Genomic DNA, 24271 nt, shown 5'->3' on the forward strand with positions numbered 1-24271 from the left:
TTTCTGTCTGCTTGCTGCTGTGTTCTCCTTTCTTCTTGTATCTCACAAGAGGAGATCGACAAAAATAGATATTATTTTCTGTTTTGTTTTTTTTGTTTTTTGTTTTTTTCCTCCCATCCAGCAGTTTCTGAAAGGTCTACAGCTAAAATACCATTTGATGTATGCGAGGTAACAGATCGTAAGCTAAGCTTGTCTGCTAAATACATGAGGGTGATAGAGCGAAAAATATGTAAGATATGATGGCAAGCCACATTTCCACTTCTGAAACTACTTTAAGCATCAAAGTGCTTCTGGGGGAGAAGCAAATTTTCTTCCCTCAGAATGAGAAATATAAGTGTGAGACACTTTTATAGGACAGCTTCGGCAGTATTTCAGCATTAAACACAAATGTACTCAACTCGCAGAGCGCGCTTACTTACTTCAAGACTCCTTTTTAATTCATTACCAGATGGAAAATGGAAACACAAATTCATTTATCGCCGCTTGGAAAGCTCAAGTTTGGGTTAGCAGGTTTTTTTGTGGGTTTTTTACGTTTAGCACAGCAGAACAGAAAGGCTTCAGAATAGCAACAAGTGATCACATTTTTTTCTTTAGTTTAGTTAGAGACTAAATCACCAGGATGTAGCTGCTAAATTATTTATAGCACTGTCTGCTTTTGATTTAAATTCAGTTATACAGGTCTTAACCCACAATGAGGCTCATTATGCAGTTAAAGCATCACAATTCTATATCAAGCATTTGGCTTGAGTGAGATAGATGAGTTGGTGGCCTTGTGTTTGGGTATTCGCTGCCTCTGTAGCCTGTTTTTGCACCGCACGAGGCTGATTTCACCTCTGCGGTCGTTAAACGTTCATCCCGTGTTCGGTGTAATGTACATTCACAACAATACCTTGACGTTGTCCCTGGTTCCCAGGTTCTTGAGCAGCGTCTCAGCGCTTTGGTAGACCTGATCAGTCACGTTATCCTAATGAAGAGGAAAACAAGAAATAAGAAATGAGTTGGGAGACTTAATTGGACACACTCGGAAGACCACCGCTGCTCTTTGAAATGCAAAAACATGAGGGAGAAGGGAGAGAGAGACATGAGAATCAGGATTTCCAGGGAGCCTTTTGGGGGTGTGCTGAACCATTTATTTTCCTCCGACTTGAGGGGTGGCGGTGGAGGGGGTGGGGTTAAGGTTGGGGGTGTCCCCTTGTTATTCTTGTTACTTCCCCCTCCCCCAGCTCTTTTCGACATTACTGCTTTATTAAATTATGTAAAATAACTGTAAAAGATGGGATGAGCACAAAGATTCACAGTTAGCACTAGCAGCCTACATACCAAATGAACCAATCGGCTTTAAGGGGGTGGGAGAGGGTTTAGTTACAAATAAAACACAAGCACAGGGATGATTTTCAGAGTGTCAGCCGGGCTTTGTGGTGAGGTGATGAAAATGGGAGGGAGGGAGAGCGATGGTAGCCCGGACAGGTTGCATTAAAATCTCCTCTGCTGCACTCATGTTTCATGTGAAATGAGCCTTGGGATGAGGGCTCGAGATGACAGGCGTGCCATTCCCAAAGTGTCGTGTTGATACCATGCTGTTCGGCCCCGGCCATAAGACTACTGAGCACATTACATGTGTGATATAAATGCAAATGGACCTCCTGTTGGACTTCTGCCTTCATCAGAGGGGCTGTGGAAGAGGAGGGGCAGCGAACGTGGCACGGAGTGAGGAGGAGAGGTTTACGGAGGCAAAGTGCAGGTGACAACTGGAGAGCGAGGGGCGGGGCGGCGGGGAAAAATAAGAGGAGAAAAATCAAGAAAGACATCCCGAGAATGCAGGAAGGTGCTCAGGTGTGAGTGGCTGTCTGCAGCGAAACAGAGAGAGTGGGAGTGGGAAGGGGGGGGGGAGAAAAGAGATCTCTCCAGCCGCTCAGCTCAGACGGTTACCTGAGGACAACGGGCCGAGGAGATCATACTCTGCCTCTTTCTTTTTTTTTCTCTCTGTTCAAAACTCATCCAATTGTTTAGCACCTTGTGGCTGGCCTTAGAAACATCTGGACACATCTGCGCCTAAACACAGTGTTTACACATCATTTCAGCAATGCACCCTGAAATAAGAGGAGAGCGCTAAATAACATCCCCCTCTGTTCCAGCTCATTACTTATTCATACTCGAGGCGGAGAACAAGTCTTCTGCTTTCGTCCTAAAGCAGCAGCACGGGCGACCTCTGCCCGTGTTTCCTGTTTTCCCTTCACTCGGGTTTGAGTTGTGCCAAGTGGCTCCAAATAGGAAGCCGTCCTGAGGATTAGCCGTCGCTGAGGACGGGATGAGAAGTGTGCCTGCCAGCGGCTGGCCGCGTCTAATCCTTGACAAACTCTCCCCCGCTCAAGGACAATGACAAGGCTGGTTTGGCCAGAGGACCCCATCGGTGCAGTGGCTCACGACGCGGCAATAAAGCCACTCGAGTGTGCGGCGACTTTTTCCAAAATCGGCCCGCGTAGTTCAGCGGTCAAACGGCCTGTGTGGCAAGTGTGTTAATATGTGTGTGTTCCAGGAATCTGAAGTTTACAGTTTATTAAATTAAGGGGCTTGTTCCTGTGAATAATTTAAATAATAAAAATGGGTTACGCAAGCATTTCGGGGAGCTGCGTATCATTAACGCTATCTACATGAAACAGTGGCTCCTCTGAGGCGGGGGGAGGGTGGGGGTTCTTAATTATACACTTCCCACCGCACAGCCTCTCTTGTTCTTTCCATTCCCATCGCCTCCTGCTTCTCAGAGCTCCATTTTCTACCTGCTAGACATAGAAAATGCAATGAAACAGAAATTTCAAAGCCCACTTCCCAGTTGGCGCAGGTGGCTGCGAGTGCAAAAACACGTTACTTCCAGTTAAGAGTCTCACGTCGCAACGCCTGCAGAGCAGCAGCAGGAGCAGCAGAAGAGAAGCAGACATTTCCCAAGGACAGTGTAGCACTTTAATAACAAGGAATGCAGAGCTGGGACGGCTAATGCCCGGCCATTAGAGTTACATCATCGCTGCTGCACAAATTAAAGTCACATTAGCGTCGAGGTTCTGGGGAGACAAGAGGAGAGAGCCTCGGTGAGGGATGAGACCGGAGACCCCCGGGGGCAAAGCGACGGTGTAGTTTGAACGTCCAAAATTTAAAATGTTAACGACAGACTCTGAGGGAGCGAGACAGAGGGAGAGGCACGGGGAGGTGACAAGTGAGTGGGCATGAAATTTAAGAAAACACTACACATTCCTAAGAGTTTGAGTCCTGATGCAGGCACTGAGCAGACTGAATGGAAGAAGTTAAAGAATACAGAAAAGAAAACCCTGAAACTGAATGAACTTCATTAATAAGAAGGTTAAGTAATGCGGTATGGGGAGCGGATTTGCCGGATTGTGCGATCTTGTGCACAAGATTTTTCGATTTATTCACAGCGGCGCTCAGACAATAGCAGCTTGTTGCCATGGACACTCAACAAAATGGATCTGAAGGAATTAAACCTCCTCCTTCCTTTTGAATTCGGTCCTCTCTCTCAATTGTTCGAGAAATCAGCGGAGTCCAAAAGTCCACCGCGAGTGACATCACCGGTATCCAAGATACAAAGCTGTCTGAATAAAGAACTCAACGCTCCAATTAGGAGCGGCGCAGTCGAAATAAAAGCGGCGAGCCGCAGCCTTGACAGGAGGGAGAGCAGCCTCTTCACTCACAAAACTGCTACAAACATTTAGCGTTGGGTCGTAACACGACGCCGATGATGGCTTGCGGTTTATTTATTTGTCATTTCTATAGATGAATGAGCACCGAAGCAATGTTTATACAAAGACGGCTGTGGCACTTTTTACACTGATAAAGGTTCAAGGAGAACCTGGAAGCAGTGTTGGGAGTAGCTTTGAAGCGTTCTAGTTATAAATCAACCTGCTGGACATGTTAAATATCCTGATTATGACAGTAGATTAAAAAGTAGAAATTTAGAAGAATCTGTCGTGACTTCAGCGGCAATCGGTTTATGTTGAATGTAATAAAACTTGTTTTGAATCAAGCGAAACACAACTAGGATGAAAATGTTCTTTATTAGACGGTAAATAAACATGCTCATATCCTAATTAGCTACCTTACATTTAAATTAAGGCCTAATCAGTAGTAATGCACTACCTAGAACAATGTGAGATCCAATTATATGATTATATACTTTATTAGAAATTTAAATGGTGCGCTTGAAGGAAACATATTTAAAGGGTCTTTTGTTAACACAGCTGTACTTTATAAGAGGGTCAGTTATTGCTTATAACAAGAAAACTGCACTGTGAACTCAAGTCAGCACGCAGCAGGTCACATAGTTGCAATATCGCAACTCAGAGCCCAGATGGGTTTATTTGGATGGCTTGGGTTGGAGGGTGAGGTGACGTGTCTTAACCTGTATGGGACCGAAGTGTCGGCGACGTATCCAAGAGAAATTTCGCAGGAGTCCAAACAACATCCAAGTGGGAGAAGAGATAGGGTGGTGTGGTTTGACATACTGTTATATTGGGAAAGTGCGATATATGTTACATACAGTGTCATTACTGTATATGTGACACTGTGTGTAACCAGCTGCTATAAGACCATTTAATGCACAATAATAACAAATTTATCCACGTTTGCACTTGTTAATTACTGGGTATTTCATTTAGTCATATATTGCAAACTTTATTGGGAATTAAAATCGCTTTGCTGTTTGGGATGTGTGGTGCTATGTCTGTGTTGACGCTGCTGTGGAGCTTGAATAAGGTCAATTTCTGTGTGAGGTGTAGTAGACTAGTGTTTTTATGGTGCTTTTTACAAGTTTGTCTAAATTGATACAAAGTAGGCCACAGCTTGTTGCGTCTCATTAATGTACTACTAAATAAAGTGTGATAGTACAGTTAGAATGTGCTTATATTATATTATAATGTTATGTTATATTATTATATGAGGATTTTCAAAGGCTTCTAGGTACAATGTCTGTGGTAAAGCGTCCGATGCTGCAGGCACTTGGTTTCAAAATACAGAATGTTAACAGGAGTCAGCATGGGGGGGTCTGCCTGGAAGATTTCATGGCAATGCCTGTAATATTTGGGTGGATAACTGACTCTAGAGCAAAGTTGCAGACCAGACTCACGTGACCTTGAGCCATGCCTGTAATGTTCTTACAAAGGATGAACAAATAGTGCAACAAATTTCTTCTTTTTCAAAGACATTTCAGGTATCATCACACTGCTGATCTGAGGCAGGTCTTTTCTTGTTGCCATCATTTTTATGTACAGTATGTGGTGCAGGAACAGAAAGATGGAAAAAAAAAAAAAACTAATTTCAAGGTTTTGTGTGTCTTTGTAGATGCCCATGGGATATTTTCCAACAGTACAACTTCTGGCCTTGCACTACATTGTACTACTTTTCTACACCATAAAAGAAATTCAAATAATCCAGTGGTATCAACAAGTTTGACTTTGTGAATGCCAATATTTATCACATACCTGAGCTGAACTGAATAGGCCTTTTAGATCTCTGAATGTATCCGTGATTGCTGCCTCCGTCACACGAACTTGAGAGTTGATTGCTCCGACGGAGATCCCTCCGTACCTGCAGTGTCAGGAAAGTAATCAGAAATGCACACACACACACTCTCTCTCTCTCTTTAAAGGCATCTACTTTCATGCCTGTGCAAATAAATCAACAAATCAGCTAAGACCTCATGTGCAGTTATCATGGTAATCACACATGAATTAACTCACACATATATAGGGAAGCCTCAGCACATCCCCCCACCCAACAGCATGATCACACACACACTGTAATTACTACATGCGGTTTTTTCACCCTGAGCTTTCACAACACTATTTCTGTCTCGCTTTTTTTTTAGGTCCTCATTATATCAGGGGCATAGGAGAAATGTGAAACACTATTATTACTCTGCTCGTGTCACAAGTTATTGCCTAAGAAACATTCATTAGACATACGGGCTTAATACGATCCAATAAAACAGACAACTCGCATCGCTGCTTATAACATTTGTATTAGTTTGGTATAGACGCCTTCATCTGAGCGCAGCGGTGGTGATAGACAGGAAGTGAGGGTGGGGGAGTAAGGCTGGAGGGTCCACGCAGCCGGCAGTGAAATCGGGGACGATTCGGTTGCTCGGTTTGCATCCTTACTATTAAGGCTACAGAGGCGCCCCGGAAAATGACTACGTGAAATTACTTTTAAGTGAAACCTTTTCGAGGTCAGCTTGTGATATAACATTGTGATGATGGGACCTGCGGCTGTGGCTCCCCCTCAGAGTCACGCCAATGCTGCTTGCTCATTAGCATGTTACAGGCCATATTAAAGCACTCCAAGCTGCGTTCACAACTATTTTTTTCAAGTTCACCGACGTTTATATGATAAATATTGGTATCAATTCCAATGTGGAATCTGGAAATGAGCTACTATCTCCAACAAATTAAAGGCAAATCGACCGCTTAGATCAGGGATGTCAAACTCATTTTACATCGTTGGCTGGATGAGTGTAAACGCCCCGTCAGTGTAGAGAAGTTTAACTCGCATTTATCTAAATATCTAAAGAAGTAGAGACAATAAAGAAGTGCAATTTTAAGAGTTTGTCAACGTGATAAAGAAATGCTGCTGTAGCAAAGGAAAGACATTTGTCAGTGTGACTCTTTGGACTTAAATTCTAAGAAATCTAAGCTTTTCAACTGTGGGACCATTTGGGAAAAAAGCAGATTTCAACAGTAAATCGTAAATTGTAACTATAATTTATTTATTATAATTGCTTACTCAATTAGTTTGGTGTATATGAATTTACCAGCAGGAAAACCCTATGAAAACACAGTAAAAAGTCTATAAAAAGTTCCAAATTCATCCCCTCGATCACATTTCCCAAAGCTGTCCAGTGGGCCGGATTGGAATCTTTGCCGGCTAGATTCTGGCCCCCAGGCCTTGTGTTTCACACCCCTGCCTTAGAAGCTCCATCTGGACTCTGTCCATCAATTTTTTCTCTGCCCTGAAGGAAGAGCTTTTTTTTATCAGCTTTCCAAAATTGCAGATGAAAATGATGCTTCAATTTATCGCTTTTTCCAGGCTCACAGCAAGTTGACAATTTCAATACACCCCTCACGTTTACACCCCTGGGCACACGCACACACACACGTGGATGTGCATTCTTGCGCTCGCGCCGCATATGCTATACCAGGGGTCTGCAACCTTTAACACCCAAAGAGCCACTTGGACCCGGTTTCCACGCAAAAGGAAACACTGGGAGCCGCGAATACTTTTTAAAATCTAAAATGAAGATAACACTGTATATATTGTTTTTTTACCTTTATGCTTTATGTGAACAACTAAAGTAAGTAAGTAAAGTTTATTTATTAAGCGCTTTTCACAGACAAGCAGTCACAAAGCGCTGTACACAAATATTAAAATAAACAATACAATCAATAGAAATTATACACATTTTAACAGATCAAATGTAAATAATGTAAAGAATATAAAATATGTAGATCAACAAAAAGCTTGTTTGAACAGAAACGTTTTTAACTGCTTTTTAAAAGAATCCACAGAGCAACTAAGGTGTGTTGCTTATGAAATCCATGAAGTGCTACAGAGAAAATTACATTTTATTTATGTAATTAACACATTTTGAACTCTTAAAGAAATATAACAAAAGGAAAGACACCCAGCTGGACTAAAATGATCCAGCAAACAAAAACTGTTGTGAGCCGCCACCCTTATATCGCCTTTGGGCTTTTGGAGCCTTGGCCTGACTTTTAAAAAGTAATTAGAAAAAAGCACTATGCTGCTGAAAAATGAAAAATATACATTTGCAAAATTCTGCCTAAATATGTATTTTACCTGGTTAATGTGTGTGGCGGGGCGTGGTCTGCAGCGCCGCTGCAGGGGAGGCGGACGCACCTGAGCGGCACCCGCAATCACGCCTCGCCGCCTTAACGTCTGTGCTCTCTCTGCGGTTGTGTTGTCGGGCTGTGAGCAGAAAAGCTACAGCCGTCTGTACAGCAACCGTGTGTGAAAAGTGGTCAATAAAGAGATGCTGAAAAGCAGCGGGTCTGCCGTGGTACGAAGTCACTTTCATCTTTATGCAGGACTGTAAGCTGTCGTCTGTGAGGCGTGAGCGGTGTTTGTTTTTAACATAGTTCACGGTGGAGCTGCCGACATAATGTGGATCCGAAGATCCATAATTGGCCTACCTGGGGTCGAAAGTCTCGATATATGCACGGCGTTTCGGCGAGTACACCGGCTTCTGCTAGTGTGACGCTTATTTTGCGCGATGAAAAAATAATAAGAAATAATTTTGTTTTTATATTTCAAAATCACAATAATCTTCCAATTTAGAACTAAACACAAATAAAAGACACTTCAGCTAATTACTTCTAATTTATTCTCCCAAACCACCTGGAGCCGCAAAATAAAGACTAAAGAGCCGCAGGTTGCCGACCCCTGTGCTATACATATACAGCACGAGCACACACTGCACAGAGGAAATACGTGTACATGTCCAACACGCTCTGGAATCGTGATGAAACAGGGCTGAGCAAACACACCAGCCTAACGCTTACAATTAATCATTCCTCTCACTGACAGTTTGCTCTTTATGGTTTCACGCACTGAGATGACAGGTTAAGGAGAGTGCATCACAGAGCGGCCAGGCAGGATTTGCTCGAACACGATAACTGCATAACGACGAGGATGGGAACGACAGCACGACGTGCAGGACCTTTTGCTCATGTTACCGTTGCTGATCTTCTAAAGATAGACACACCGCCATTCACAACAGCAAACACAGTTATAAACGTTACCTTGTTTTACCAGACTTCTCAAAAGTCTTGACCAGGAAGTCCGTCATATTCCGTCCGGTTAAATTCAGCAAGGTGTCTGTCGTGTTCTGTATCCTCTGTGAAAAAAACAAAAAAAAACAAAACAGTTGAATTGAAGCATTTTTTAAAAACTATTGGTTTGTTATTTGGGTCAAAATAGTGTTTTCTGGACCACTTGGTGGCACCAAAAACAAGACCGACTCAGATTTATCACCTCATAAATATGTTATTGGTACCTCCCCGTACCAATAACATACTGGTTGGTTCGGGGAGGTGCTAGCAAACAGATATATTAAGAGACGTGTTTCTGGCCAGCTGACGAATGTAGCTGCAATAGCCACTCTCCTTTCGACCCTGCTAATAGAAGCTGCTTGCTGATTTGCTGTTGTTTCTGCTGGACAGCTGGGGTGATCGGAGGCCTTTATTTTCACTGAAGGCAACGGCCTCCTGCTGCTAAAAATGAGATTCATCAGAGCGACACGTTAAAGCTGCAGACCATAAAAGCAAAGCGATGAGCTGAAAATGCCCCATGGAACTACTCGGTAATAATCGTCCGCGGGTTTGTCAGCACCACTGACACTCTGTGCATTGTACTGAGTCAGGCGATCCATCGTTAATATAGAAACATGGCTTCGAGCAGCTTTGAGTTTAAGATGCAGAAGACCTTTCCCAAACACTGTGTAGCTTTAATAATGCAGAGATAACCTAAAGGCAATGTTTGTTGATGCAGGCTCATGCAAAACAGGTGCAGTGGCTTTTATTTTATTTACTGTCTGAAAGGATATAAAAGCACTTTGCTTTGCCCGCGTGCCGTGGAGCATCCTGAGTGGAAAGGCTGACCACAGACAGACAGGCAGACTCCGGCTGACCCGCCCCAGAAAAAACTCATCCATTAAAAAACCCCAACAAAGCTAGAGAGCGTTCTGCATGTGGTATCTATCCACTCCACCGTGGAGCACATTCCCCCCAACTCTTATCATAATAGTCAATTAAGCCTAGCTATGGGAAGCCTGGCTGAAATCTACACCCCTGCCAAAGCTGGGGAAAGCTGTTTCTAATGTCAAAGGACCCTAATTAGATACCCTTCTGTGGATAAATGGGTACATTCAAACAACCAATTAAGCGAGGGTGCGACACATTGCTATGAATACACTCCACCTTGTGCAGAGTGATGCACACACACACACACACACACACACACACAAAACGACCCCAAGCTGCTTTAGCCCTGCTTATTTAAAGAGCTAACACTGCTAATTAGTAGAGTGATCCTTGATAAAGTGCAATTGAGACCCCTGGACTGAAATGCAGTTTACCAACACCACCCACCCCAGCTACACTGGTTATCTGCCCTTGTGTACAAACAGCTTGATGTGTGAGCTTTGGGCAAACATAGTATGTACCTCTATACATATTACACTCATTCTTTCTCACTTGTATTATATGTCAGATTACTTTAGAGCAGCGGTCTCCAACCTTTTTTGCGCCACGGACCGGTTTGTGCCCGACAATATTTTCACGGACCGGCCTTTAAGGTGTCGCGGATAAATACAACAAAATAAAACTAGTACCTGGTACCGAAAAAAAAGATTTATTCATAACACACGTGAAAAGACCCAGGAAAACCGAATTAACGATAAAAACGATAACAAAATAACGCTGAAAACCGATAAAAACCCTGAAAACCATACATTTCACACCCGAGTCTCACTCTCACGGCCCGGTACCAAATGACTCACGGACCGGTACCGGTCCGTGGCCCGGGGGTTGGGGACCGCTGCTTTAAAAGGCTCTGCGTCCATGAATCGCTCTAAAACGCACCAAATCATTAGTTTTTTGATTTTTTTGATGCTCTGAAGAGAGATTAGAGAAACTGTTAAAAATCAAATGGGAGAGGGAAGCAAAGGAGGAGAATTTTATGGAAGATGGAAGGCTAAATTCAAAATTGGACATGGGAGAAAGAAAAGGAGGCGGAGAACTCAAATTGCAAGGCAAAAAAAAAAACAAGCAGAAGGAGAATGTAGAGGAAGAAGAGGACCCATCTGGCTTATGAATCAGAGATAAGGGGGAGGAACAGCACAGCAACCTTGGTTTATCTCTGAACAAACATGCTTCCCTTTCGAAAAAGCCACAGGAACTGAGAAACAAACAAAACCAAGGAAAAAAAAAAGAGCTTTACACTCCACTGTGTGTACAATGAGTTTATACCCGGGCATACAGTCGGCATGGGTTTAATTATTTTGGCCTTCGTCCATATCCCCCATCAAAAAGACTGAAATGGGGACATTATGCGATTGTGTAATACCTGGGTCTGCATCTCTTGTTCATTACCTGGAAACAGCTTCAGTCTGTTTGGCATTCTGCACGACATCAGTTCTCCAGCTTGATAGCTAGGTAAGCAAGAAGGGGTGAGGGAAATGTAAACTGAGGAGTAATCAAATCTGTTGAATGAGCTGGCATACTCGAGCACTGGAGAGATAAGAGAGCGTGCTGTGTTCATATTAATCTTGCCACCGGTTACATCGTGCTGCTCTTCAAAGGTGAGTTTTATCTGGTGCGCACAAAGAAAAGCAATCTCGGGGAAGAATCTTCCTTGCTTAAATATGTCAAATCGTACAGTCACCTGTTTTGCCACTGAGTACTGTGGAGAATGGGGAATACAGTTAGTCATGCCACAGTATCACAATGCTCACTATAACAATCAATAGCATTACAATACAGCAGTTCTGCAACATTTAATACTACCGCAAGTGTCAATGCATGATGATACTTGTGTAATGGAAGAAGATAATGATTCAATAATGTTAAAGTTCAGGCTCTGGGGAGGCTAATCCATGACTGAGAGTGTTCAGCTGTATGCTTTTCTATCCGGGTATGCTTTTACTCATTTAATGCTGAAAAAAGAAGCTGTTGCCAATCAGAACTTCTTCCCACTTCTTTGAGCCCCAAACCATGACAGAGCCTCCACCGTGTTTTAAAGATGGCCGTAGACACTCACCGTATAGCTAATGGCTAATAGCTAACATGTCTGTGAAGGTTCTCAGTCAAGAAGAGCCACCTCCACAGGACAAGACTCAGCAGTCCATCTGCATCTTAAGGATAAAGGACACTCTTTCGAGGATGCCAATGTTCACATTTTGGACAGAGAGGACAGATGGTTTGAAAGAGGAGTGAAAGAAGCATCTATGTCCACTGTGAGCGACCATCTTTGAACAGAGGCGGGGGTTTACGACACCAACTCTCTGCCATCTATAATCCAGTTTTGAGATCCCTTCCCCAGACGCCTTAACGCCCACTCACATCCTGGGCCATCTGACCTCAGGAATTCGCATGATAAGGTGGGGCCAGGTTTCACAATGAACTCACCCGAAACTCTGGCTGATTGGGACCCACACCCAGTTTCACACCTTGGCTCAGGCGATTAGAGGATCATCAGGGGGTCCTTTTGTCCCTCTGTGGGGGGATACTCCCACTAGGTTTATATCTGGGACTCTCCACCATTTGACCTTAGAACTGAAGAAGCTTCTCGGATGAGAGGTGAAACGTCTTCAAGCAACTTAAAGAAGTCCAGACGCTTTTCTTTGCAAGCTCCTTTGACTAATAGCTAACACCGCTAACTAACAAAGTTAGCGCCAAACGCCATTTTACAGATGGCTGTAGATACTCAACGTACAGCTAATGGCTAATAGCTAACACCGCTAACTAACACAGTTAGTGCTAACTAACACAGCTAACACCATTAGCTAACGGTGCTGCAATCAATGATTTGATTCAAGAATGTCACATTTGGATTCAGAACTCCATAAAAACCGTTGTCAATGATTTCCAATCAAGCTCCTGTGTAATCTGGCATACCTCAGCCCCTTTTGTCCCTCCACTGAAGAGGACGATGCATCTCTCACATCCTCTGTCAGGTCTTTGCTAGATTTTCCCCCATATTTCTCAAGGACATGACTTTCAGATAATTTTCATCTGCTGTAGTTATATTTTTTATCAGGCTTGATAGTTCTTCTTTTGTCCTTCACTTATCCAATTTCCTCAAGTTTTTAAGGACACATGTCAACTTTTCATTTAATAGCTCTTTGGGAATCATCTTGTTGGTGCAAAAATACAATTTTATATCTGTCAAACTGTGTCTCTTTGACATTTTTTTGTAGATTCAACTAAAGAAATGGGAACAAATGATTTTTTTTTTTTTTTTGCAAGCGGCTGCTCGGAACAAAGTGCCTAAAGATGCTATTTAAAATTGATTCTGGTGTACCATTGGTCAGATACAAAAACTGGGCTGAACATGAGAGAAAAAGTAAAGAATGTCCCAAGAAAAGCGCCGAAAGATTTTCAGAAAGGCTGAAGGACTTAAAAAAAAAAAAATAAAAAAAAAATCACAAAAAGGAAAAAAGTCTGGCTTTTGCACAGTACTGCATATTTTAAACTTTTGGTTTACTTTAAATGTATTAACTCATTCACTGCCATTGACGTCTATAGCCGTCAATTGCAGTGCATGAGTCAATGGGTTTAACTCATTCACTGCCAATGGCTGGCAGTGAATGAGTTAATAATCATAACGTCATGGTAGCACAAAGGGAAGCGATGTATTGCTGAATCATCATACACACAAACTTCTACATTGTTGTGAGCTCCTTCAGCTCATTATAATCTGATGTGTTGCTAGTGGCAGGTGGCCGGTTGTACGTGTACCCGTGTCACAGCACATACATGAGCGACGTTTTTCAGCTCAACATACTCATTGTCCTGCATGATTATGTCCAATAGGATCACATCAGTTTAAATTGTGCTGAACAGGAGCATTAGCTAATAGCTAACGGTCCTGGCTTACAAACAGGCACCTACTAACCACAACCAAAAGCCCCACATGAAAGAATGAGCTGCAAGCATACAAGCTGGTGAAAGAATTTCATCTAAAATCCCTTTTCCTTCTGTTTAGCTGCAACAAAGGGACTTCCTCACCCTCCGTTTGCCTCGCCTCACGAGTCAATGACCTTTCTGCTTTTGTTTTCGAGCATCTCTTGCTTTCTGCTGAGAAGGAGGCCATGGACAGGTCGTTTTACACCAAAATGAATCTGTGTGCGCTTGGAGTCAAAGTGACAAATCTGCAGGGTCCCGCAGAGAAAGGATGTGCCAGTATGCTGCGTTCGCCATTGGCTGAGGATGACCTGGTGGGGTTTGGAGCTGATCAGCACTTAACTGGATTTATTCCTTCAACAGCTGTTGTCAGAGACAAAACGTGCCCTCATATGTAAGGTTTATGGATTCATTATTGTTTCACTGAACCGCATGAATAAATTACTACATAAGATGCTGCAAATACAGCGGACTCGCCGACCCTCACTGAACAGACCAGCGAGAAGTCAGGGGTTGTGTTACATTATAAATTCAGTTCAACAAACACTTGAAGGCATTTGTTTTTAAGCAAATTCTTAAACCAAGAAGCAAAGTTACACAATACTAGTTGTATTTCCCATGTAGAATTATCCCTTTTTTCCTCCATCCAATGCCCTACTTCAATAGCCTGATAGATGAGGCCAAGGAGAGTAATTTGCAAACAAGCCGTAGTTAGGCCAGCCTCCAAATGATAAAGACATCAATCGTAATACATTGAAAGTGGCGGCTTTATCAATTCCTCCGCACGCATGACGGCCTATTCATCTGTGAAGGTTAAATATCACCAGCGAATGAGAGTCAATACCTTAGAATTGATAGAGGGCTTACTGTTGCCTGCCATTACCATGGAAACAATGATTTCACACTACCTCCTGCGGTGCCATGTCCACGCTTTTTTCTCTTTTGTATTTTCTGTAGTTTCTCAAGGGCATATTCGGAGGTTCGGCAGGATGAAAGATAAAAAAGAAAAGTACTGTGAAGCCAGCACGCTTTGTCATGATTTATTCAACATGGGAGGCTTTCCGGGCAAAGGGAACACATCCTCATGATGTGTTCGGCTTCCACGGGTGGTCCATGCCTCGGAGTAACATCAATTTAGTGCAACCTGCTACTGTCAACAGGTAAACGATGCAGCGAGGACGTGATATGCAGAAGTTCAATTGTTTATATATGTCCGGATATCTCTGTATCTGTGATGATATTATAAATCGTCACAGCGTCACAGGCAGAAATTCTCCACGTGAAAAATGATGCTCGTACCGGATACCACTGTGGACGGTAACACTAAGAGAGTGGCCACGACCTTATGTACTACACTGTATACCAAACACTAAAGCCTATGTTTTGACCCACTGGTAGACTTGCAGTTAACAGCAGGGAGGCTTCAGAGGTTGGAGAACGAAGTGTCGAGGGCTAGGGGTCACAGTTCTATACAAGAGAAGTGGATAAGCACCTGTGCAGGTTTAACAGTGGGATATCGGCTCTTACACAACTAAAAACTCACTAACAATTTACTATATTTGTGTTTACATCATAACAAGCTTTTTTCCCCCTGCAATTCAAACATTTTATTTTTTAAATAATTAATGTGTAACTTTTACCCTCAACCACAGCACTAAATCTTAGGATGGGAGATACGAGGATTGTGCAAATTTCCAGGTAGGTCGTATTTAAACTGAATTTCTGAGATTTCCAACCCGGACGGTTGGAGCATCTCCACCAACCCTGAGTCGATAATCCAAGACGGCACTGAAAGTAAACAGCAGTGAAAGGATAAAACTTTTAATTTGCTGCATCGCTGTTGTTACAAAGCATTGACCAGGACGTGCTGCCGCAGTGTTTTTACGTACACAAAACTAAGTATTGTTCTGATGTGCATTTACTGCACGTATGGTTTAGCTAAGAAGTAAAGAAGTCAGTTTTTTCCTAGCTTTTTTGACTTTACTGCTGAAGCAAACTGAGTGACGTCAATCCCGAGCTTCAACGTCCAACTTCCGAGGCATCGGGAACAAAGCATTAGTTTGCTTCTCTCCTCTTGTCTTGATTGTCTGGATTGTTTTCAGCTTCGTCTCGTCACCCTCCTCTTTTCAATTACCTGATTACTCTGTCTGTGTGTATATAATAGTTTTGTCTCCCCTTTGTCGTTTGTTGTGTCTGTTCCTGTATTCTTTTTTGTTTGCTTCCTGGCTTCGTTTTGTTTTTATCATCTGCATATGCCTAAATAAAGGTTTGCTTTTAGTTAATTCAGTCTGTCTTCACAGTCTGCATTCTGGCTCCTCAATCTCTGCGTTTCATGATAGTAAAGTCACACTTTTCCCTTTTTTCCTGATTAGAAACTTGTGTACAATGTCTATGACCTTTTTGCAATCCTGTATAAAAACTAAACTGCAGTGTTTAACAATTAAATGAAGCTATTTTCCCAGCAAAATACCTCCCTAATGTCCAAGAAACTAAAGCTACTATTTAAGCTGTTTTTGTTCACTGTTCACTCACTTCTGCAGAAATCGCTGCTTGGTTGTCTTTAGGAAATATTCCTGGCTTGTCTCTCACAATCTTACTTTAATTTCTTCGTGCCTTATCTAATAATTGATTGCCAGAAAATGAAAGTGGGTGGCAAATGTTTGGTTAAATTCATATTCGTGATGCATCGCAGACAAATGCAATGTGAGGAGAATCACGCGTGTCTAAGTGAAGTCTGCAAAGATCGTTGATTGAGTGGGAGCTGCTTTTTTCAGGGGACGAGGCTGATGAATGCACCCCACAGTCTCTGCGCTTGTTTTGCACTCAGCTAGTTATCGCCACACACCGATCTCTGTGATTTACTTCAGGATTTTGCATTTCGCTGCGCTAAGTCCCGGCCAGGTGAAAGCATGCGAACCACATCATTGCACTAATTTATCACGGTTTCATCTGGCCAAAGAATGTGCTCCCAATACTAATCAGACTGCTTTTCATGATGTTTAGCGAAGTCTAATCTTCTGTCTGTATACGCCGTGTCCTTCATGCTGTGTGAACTCAAAGTAATTTCACTTTCTGCAGAATGCCCTTATGCCTGAGTGTGAGGCACCTGCTTGTATGTTTTTTAGGATGTCCTTGGTGTCGATTAGTTTGGCCACTGTGATTACTGCTACTGTGGTTTGTTCTGCAATTCCTGATTTCTCATGTTTGTGACTCTCAAAGTCAGATTTTTTTTAAACTTCCTCTTGCAATTTCTTTTCCATGACACAGCCATGGCTGGTTTATCCGGTCGTTAAGTGATGACGTGACGAATCCTACTTCCGGGTCTAAAGTAGTCTGCGTTTAATATGGCTTTTGTGTTGTTAACATGTTTAATGTTTTGTATTTTCTTCTATTTAATCTCAAAAAGCTCCTAAAACAGTCAGTGATCACTGTTGACCTCCCTCGGCTTTTATTACCGCTAATCATTTATTTAAGCTCAGTTTTTAAAACCTTAGGATGTAACTACAGCCCAGCCCATGCAGCAGTATATGAATGACTAACCTCGTATTGTGGATGGATTATCTCAGTTGTTCTCCTGGCTGAAGTTTGGTCCTTTTACAGCATCCTGCCATGCGATTACATTTGTTCCTGACCACCGAGAACACTCACGTTAACTTTTATCAGTGGAAAAAAAGTTATCTTGTTTATATTATGCTAACATAGCTGTGTCGCTAGCGGTCACGTAGCACATCATTATATAGCAGCTAGCCCAACTTCAGTAACCCTACAAACGTCACTGCTGTTTAGTTTTCTGTCTTCATTTATGCTGGAAGTGATAACAGAGCTGTATGTTTTAATTTGTTTCCAAAACCCTGCAGTCAGGACATGCTATATTGTATTTAGATAGAAGCTAGCGAGCTAACTCCCTGCTAACTTCTAACTCCGTTAAATGTCATAAATTCCGTTTTCATGGATGCCTGGATGTTAAACTCAATTGTTACACCTGGTAGAGCAGAACGCTGATCATTTTATTAAAGATGAAAGACTTTAGACAGTTTTTCAACTCTCAGTAATGTCATAGTGATCGTTTGATATATGGACCTGCAGCGGAGTTTAGGCCCAGACACGGCTAGTGATGTCAGACTGAACAACCGGATAAGTATAGTCGTACAATTTGGACATCTGGAAATTACAGGCCTTTGTGTCATTTGTGCCATTGGTGGTGCTACTGTGCTAGAGGGATGCACATCTAATGGGTTCCTCTTTTCTATCGTTGTCCAATTCTCCACTATCTTTACTTCTCCATCTGCTCTATTCTCATCCTAACTTTAAAATAATTTTAGTGGCAGATTGTACAATAAAAACTTAAAATCCTCAAGGTTGTTTCTGTGGAAAAAGTAAAGTCCATTTACAGGACCTGGATTGGAACAAATTCGATTTTATAAATAAATGAGAAATGACACAAGTGAATTTAACAAGATGCAGGCCAAAACTGGCCTTCACAAATGGTCTTTTTACTGTGGCTAAGTGTACTAAAATGACCAGCCACTTACAGTACGACACGATAAAGTAGAAATTCAGTTAAGCACCAAAGTAGGAGCAAGAAAAAGGACAGGGGTTGTTTGAAAATTGAGAAGCACATGGAGATAAGGGGAAAAGAGCAAAAATGAAAAATTAGGCTTGGGAAAGAAAGCCCTTCATAGCTTAGCGGGGCTATCGGGAGGATACAAAGACAAGAATAACGCCTCAACAAATGGGGGACTCCTGACAGTGCTGTCATGAGCTAAGACGGAACATCAGGGATGGGAAAAGGTTACACAAAGGGCACTACTCTTGTTTTACTGTCTCAGCGATCATCCTTTAGCATGATTCGTGGACAGGTGCTCCTTTTAAATGGCCCTGGAGGGCCGTGTCGTGGAAAGGAGCACACGGCGAGACTCACAAGTTCAACAAAGAACTACAGATCAATGCAGAGTGTGAAAGTGCGCTGATTGCAGAGTGGTGCTGTATATAGGGGGAGTGAAAGGAATAAGGTAGGGGAATAAATGAGCGGCAAATGAGCCCAGTAGTTTTAGAGAATATCATTTAATGTCGTGCTTGTTGGAGGTTATCGACTTTGCAGTTTTACCCTTTTTTTAACCACGGTCTCTTAGCACTTCCAATATGACGTCTCCAAATGCATCAAAGGCTTAAGAGGAAATGTCACAGCAATTATCAAATTAAACCATTTCAGTTCATGTGCCTCAATTAGTATTGTAATTTTTCTCATCACTGAACCAAGGCTATAAGTGCTTTGAAAAACTGATATTGCAATTGCTGTTTAAAACCTAACCCACAGAAGTTGACACCTTAAACCTCACTGAGGAAATTTACTGTTTTGTTTCTCTCAGTTCACTTCAATTCAACTAAATGTTATTTATATAGCAACAAATCACAACAAAACTTCCCTAAGTGTTTTATATTGAGTGGTAAAGACTCCATTATCACACAAAGAAAACAGAGAAAACCCCAACAATCAAATAATCTATCAAAACAAGTGCTTTGGTGACAGCGGGAAGGAAAAACTCCCTTTTAACAGGAAGAAACCTGTGAGGCTACCTGAGCTAGCTCACCAACATGAGTTATTTCTGGTGTTTGCGTTAAAGACATTTTGATCAACAGTGTTTGAAAATTGTAGAATAAAAAATCTGATGTCACGATCAACGTAGATGCCATGGGAAGTTGGTATCTGCTGGCTTACCTTCAAACCTCCAGGGGAAAAACAGTAATTACTGGGCTGCCCACTCACCAAAGTATTATCCAGCATCCAGAAGTAGCATGTCATTGTCAACGCAAGCCCATGCAAAACCGGGAGAAATTAAAAAAATAATAACAATATGCAGACACTCAGCCTTGCAGGACTAATCAGCACAGACCTCCACGTCTAGAAATAAAGATCCAAATGTAAAACTGTGAATTAGCTTCTCTAATTGTAATACTTCAAAGCCAAACCTCAGGCATTAGCAATCAACACTCCCCTGCTCATTTCCACCCTCTATCTAGGGTAAACTACTACAAACAAATTCTCAACCGTCATAAGTCTCCAAGAGGAAGAAAATATTGGCAGATTTAGCCGGGGTTAGCCATGAGCCATTCAAATTCTAATCTCTTAAAATGCAGGCACATGCCACAAAGCCTGAGCAAACAGACAAAGCCATCTCTAATAAAAATGACATTGGAGTGCAGTGACAGCTTCTCCAGCCATTCTCTGTCAAGCTTAGATTTCTCATTATCATTGGGAGACAGCAGTGCAAATCATTTAGCTCCAAATGAGACACCGCTTTCACTCTGTGCCGTGATTGGTTCAGTCAGCAGGTGGCAGCTGGTAGACAATGATGCTGTGTCTCTAACTTGTCAATCGATCCCAGCCTGGATCAAACCCCTTCAGGTCAGGTCCATGCAACATTTGCCCCAGCTGCCATGTGTAGTGTTAAAGTTATGGTCCATAGAGTATTGCTATCCGGTTGTTCAGTCTGACGTCACTAGCCGTGTCTGGGTCTAAACTGCGCTGCAGGTCCATATATCAAATGATCACTATGGCATTACTGAGAGTTGAAAAACTGTCTAAAGTCTTTCATCTTTAATAAAATGATCAGCGTTCTGCTCTACCAGGTGTAACAATTGAGTTTAACATCCAGGCATCCATGAAAACGGAATTTATGACATTTAACGGAGTTAGAAGTTAGCAGGAAGTTAGCTCGCTAGCTTCTATCTAAATACAATATAGCATGTCCTGACTGCAGGGTTTTGGAAACAAATTAAAACGTACAGCTCTGTTATCACTTCCAACATAAATGAAGACAGAAAACTAAACAGCAGTGACGTTTGTAGGGTTACTGAAGTTGGGCTAGCTGGTATATAATGATGTGCTACGTGACCGCTAGCGACACAGCTATGTTAGCATAATATAAACAAGCTAACTTTTTTCCCACTGGATAAAAGTTAACGTGAGTGTTCTCGGTGGTCAGGAACAAATGTAATCGCATGGCAGGATGCTGTAAAAGGACCAAACTTCAGCCAGGAGAACAACTGAGATAATCCATCCACAATACGAGGTTAGTCATTCATATACTGCTGCATGGGCTGGGCTGTAGTTACATCCTAAGGTTTTAAAAACTGAGCTTAAATAAATGATTAGCGGTAATAAAAGCCGAGGGAGGTCAACAGTGATCACTGACTGTTTTAGGAGCTTTTTGAGATTAACTAGAAGAAAATACAAAACATTAAACATGTTAACAACACAAAAGCCATATTAAACGCAGACTACTTTAGGCCCGGAAGTAGGATTCGTCGCGTCATCACTTAACGACCGGATTGACGTGTAGAGCCAAAGTGCTCAGGACTTTGGAGTTTGAGCAGAAAAGGTGAGTTCCTTTGCAGATTCTATTTGGGAACTGCATGCTATGAAATGTCCTAAGGGACTCTACAAGGTAGCAAAGTTGGGGTATATCTGAAAGGACACACTATGGGTTTATTTAAAGAGAATTTTAACAGGTGTGTGGAACAAGCTGAATCACTTGCAATGGCCAAGTCGGTATGTTTTCAGTAGAATCAATTTTGGTCCCATTTTCATGCATGCTCGCTAGTTCACAAAAAGGGAAGCAGCACAAAAGGCTGATTTACATTTTGCAATGCAATGCAAATTCCTTGTTAGTAAGTACCTTTACGTTCTCAAATCAAAATGATGCTGACTGGGACTTTCAGACTGCAAGCCAAAAGCTTCCATGATAAGCATTTTTATTGTACTGTTGTGTCACTGAGTTATTTTTTATTTTTTTACATTTAGACCACTCCGCTCTCTTACTGCAGCTTATCCCTCCATGACACACATTCAGTAAATGTATGCATTTTACCAAAAAGGGGGAAAGAACGCTACACATCCAGCTGGGTACAGTGGCCCCTGAATAGGCAGCGGCTCCATGTCTCGCTCAACAGACCTCAGAGAGATACTGACACATTCACTGTTGCACATGATCGATCTCATAAATCTATAAATTCACATACAGTACGGACCGATCCACCCACTGCACCACAGAGAGACACGATTTCCGGAGTCGGACACTAACCTGTGGCGGAGGGAGGCCGCCCGCGCCGGGCGGGCAGTCGGGCAACATCATTGTCCGTTTAGGAGTGCCGCACTCGCAGCCGGGGGAGGGGTTAGACATGCTCCAGTTTCCATTCAGAAAGATGTCAGCGACTGACTGATCCACGGAGGGAGTGAACCAATCAGACCCCGTGGAGGAACAAGGTAGATTCCTGCAGGAAAATGAGCATGAATATTTCACCGGCAACCGATCACCCCTGTCACCTACATCCATCACTATATACCTTATTTCCACTTTTTCTTAAACACTGCTGGTGTTTGGGGGATAAATCATAACAGTAGCAAAGCTTTATCATCGTTTTAATACAGCTTTGTATTTTTAAGACTCCTGGAAAATAACCACTTAATTAAAAGATTACAGTTTGTGTTTTAATAATGCATGCACAACAGGCCATTCAGAGCGGCTGCCGTAAACAAGAACTTCCGAGGACTCCGAACGCTTTAATATTTCCATCTCATAGGTTTAAACAGGTATTCATTATTCAGCTTATCCTGATCAAGACTGCAGAGAAAGCTCATTATTTATTGATCAAATTTGTTTTTACAAATTGGTTTTCAAAATCCTGCCAAGCATTTTTTTTCCTAGCTCCATGCCTGCTGCTGGATTTGTCGGAAAGAGGCTGATACACGCATGCATAACAACTCGCCAAACATACACAGCTTGCAAAGATTCAGACTCTGTCAGTATCATTTGGTTTTGATGTTTGGCTGGATTCTTAATTTGCGACTCGTGTATACCCAGCCTACTTACGGTATAGGGTCTCCTTTCATGCAGCGTGTCCCAAAGCCAGGCTTGTTCAACAAGCTTTCCACCACCTGGGACACCTCCGTATTTCCTGGCCCATCGTTGCTGTAAAATTCAACATAAAATAATGAAAAATTCCTCATTAAATATTTCAGTTTAATCTCTCACAGAAGGTCCACATAGCAATTTAATCCATGAGCGCCAGCCAGTCTGTCACAATGTCAATAAAACAGACAAACAAGAATTAAATAGGCATTATGAAAGAGAATGAACTTGGACAATGGCCTGTTGTGGCAGAATCGCTGCATAATGGGAAACGTGAGAACAGGGTGTCTACGGGTAAAGTAAAATTTAAAGACTGTTTTAATGTCCCTTTTAGGCCAAACTGTGCACAAATCACGACTGAAAATCTGCTCGTTATAAGGCAACACATTCAGAAATAAACAGTGTTTTTGTGACAGGCTGATGTTTTTTTAATGCTTGTGTGATTTAGAGGTCAGTGAAGACAAAATTCTTTAAAACCCGACTTTTTGGAAGCAAAGTACAAATCATGAAGGATGGGTCAACACTTTTACTCTAGCAGGGGAAGTGTTAATTCACCAGCTTAAAGTCATGTCGGTGTCCATCCATCCATCCTTTTTCTGACTCTTATCCTGTCCAGGTCATGGCGGCAGTGGTCTAAGCATGTTGTGGGTCTACCCTAAGGCAGGGGTGTCCAACTCCAGGCCTCGAGGGTCGGTGTCCTGCAGGTTTTAGATGCGTCCTTGATCCAGCAAGCTGACTTAAATGGTTAGATTACCTCCTCAACATGTCTTGAAGTTCTCCAGAGGCCTGGTGATGAACTAATCATTTGATTCAGGTGTGCTGACCAGGGTGATATCTGAACCCTGCAGGACACCTGCCCTCGAGGCCTGGAGTTGGACACCCCTGCCTTAAGGCCCCCTCCTAGTATGACATGCCAGAAAAACTTCACCTAGACCTAGGAGTTGTCCAGAAGACGCCCTGATCTGATACCCAAACCACCTCAACTGGCTTCATTCAGTGTGGAGGAGTAGCAACTCTACTTTGAGACCAAGCTCCTGACTCTATAGCTGGCAGTCTAATCGCCAGTTGTGTATTCTCAAGGTATTTCTTGTTATATGAGCATCTTCCCACTTCCACAGAGTAAAGAGCTGGAAGCAGGGAGTCTTAGCTATCATCATCACACACGTTCCACCAGTGTATTGCCAAAATGAAACTCCCAGACAGTCCCAGGCATCTGGGATTTGTTTTGTTTAGGCATGAGATACAACCATTACATTAGTTTTTGTATGTCATAATTAATAATAATTTATTGTTAATAGTTCTGTGTATGTATATACATCAGTTTATATATATAAAAGACTAAAGAGCAGTAACATTATGTAACTTTTAAGACCTTTTATAAGGTCCAAAACAACATGACTGTTATAAATCTGTTAAATCAAGTGAAACTTCAGAGCTAGTTCAATCAGAAAAACCAGTATCTGAGGTTCTATAGATATTTGTTTTAGAAGTCCTGTCTATCGTCTCCTGCAGCACTTGATTGGGACATTTAGAGTGCCGTCTAATTCATTTTCCATATTGACAAAGAAGAGAAGATTGGAGTGACCATTAATGCCAAACAAATCTTTACATTCAAGAACTCCTGAGAAGAAATGAAACACGCTGCCTCGAGGATTC

At 42.3% G+C, this 24271-nt stretch overlaps 1 protein-coding gene across 2 annotated transcripts in view; it reads right to left on the minus strand.

Annotated features, from left to right (window-relative positions):
* The window catches only part of LOC102294278 (phospholipid-transporting ATPase ABCA1), a 184842-nt gene that overhangs the window by 63088 nt on the left and 97483 nt on the right, over positions 1-24271 (minus strand). For both annotated transcript variants that reach the window (XM_042224376.1, XM_042224377.1), the window contains exons 31-35: positions 22577-22675; positions 21788-21977; positions 8823-8917; positions 5487-5592; positions 890-964 (exon numbers count right to left, since the gene is read on the minus strand). In XM_042224376.1, coding sequence (XP_042080310.1) covers positions 890-964; positions 5487-5592; positions 8823-8917; positions 21788-21977; positions 22577-22675 — 565 coding nt within the window. The remainder of the gene's footprint in view (positions 1-889; positions 965-5486; positions 5593-8822; positions 8918-21787; positions 21978-22576; positions 22676-24271) is intronic.

The sequence above is a fragment of the Haplochromis burtoni genome, unplaced genomic scaffold, assembly GCF_018398535.1.
Source record: "Haplochromis burtoni strain Fernald_Lab_line unplaced genomic scaffold, NCSU_Asbu1 Contig_136, whole genome shotgun sequence".
Lineage (NCBI taxonomy): Eukaryota > Metazoa > Chordata > Actinopteri > Cichliformes > Cichlidae > Haplochromis > Haplochromis burtoni.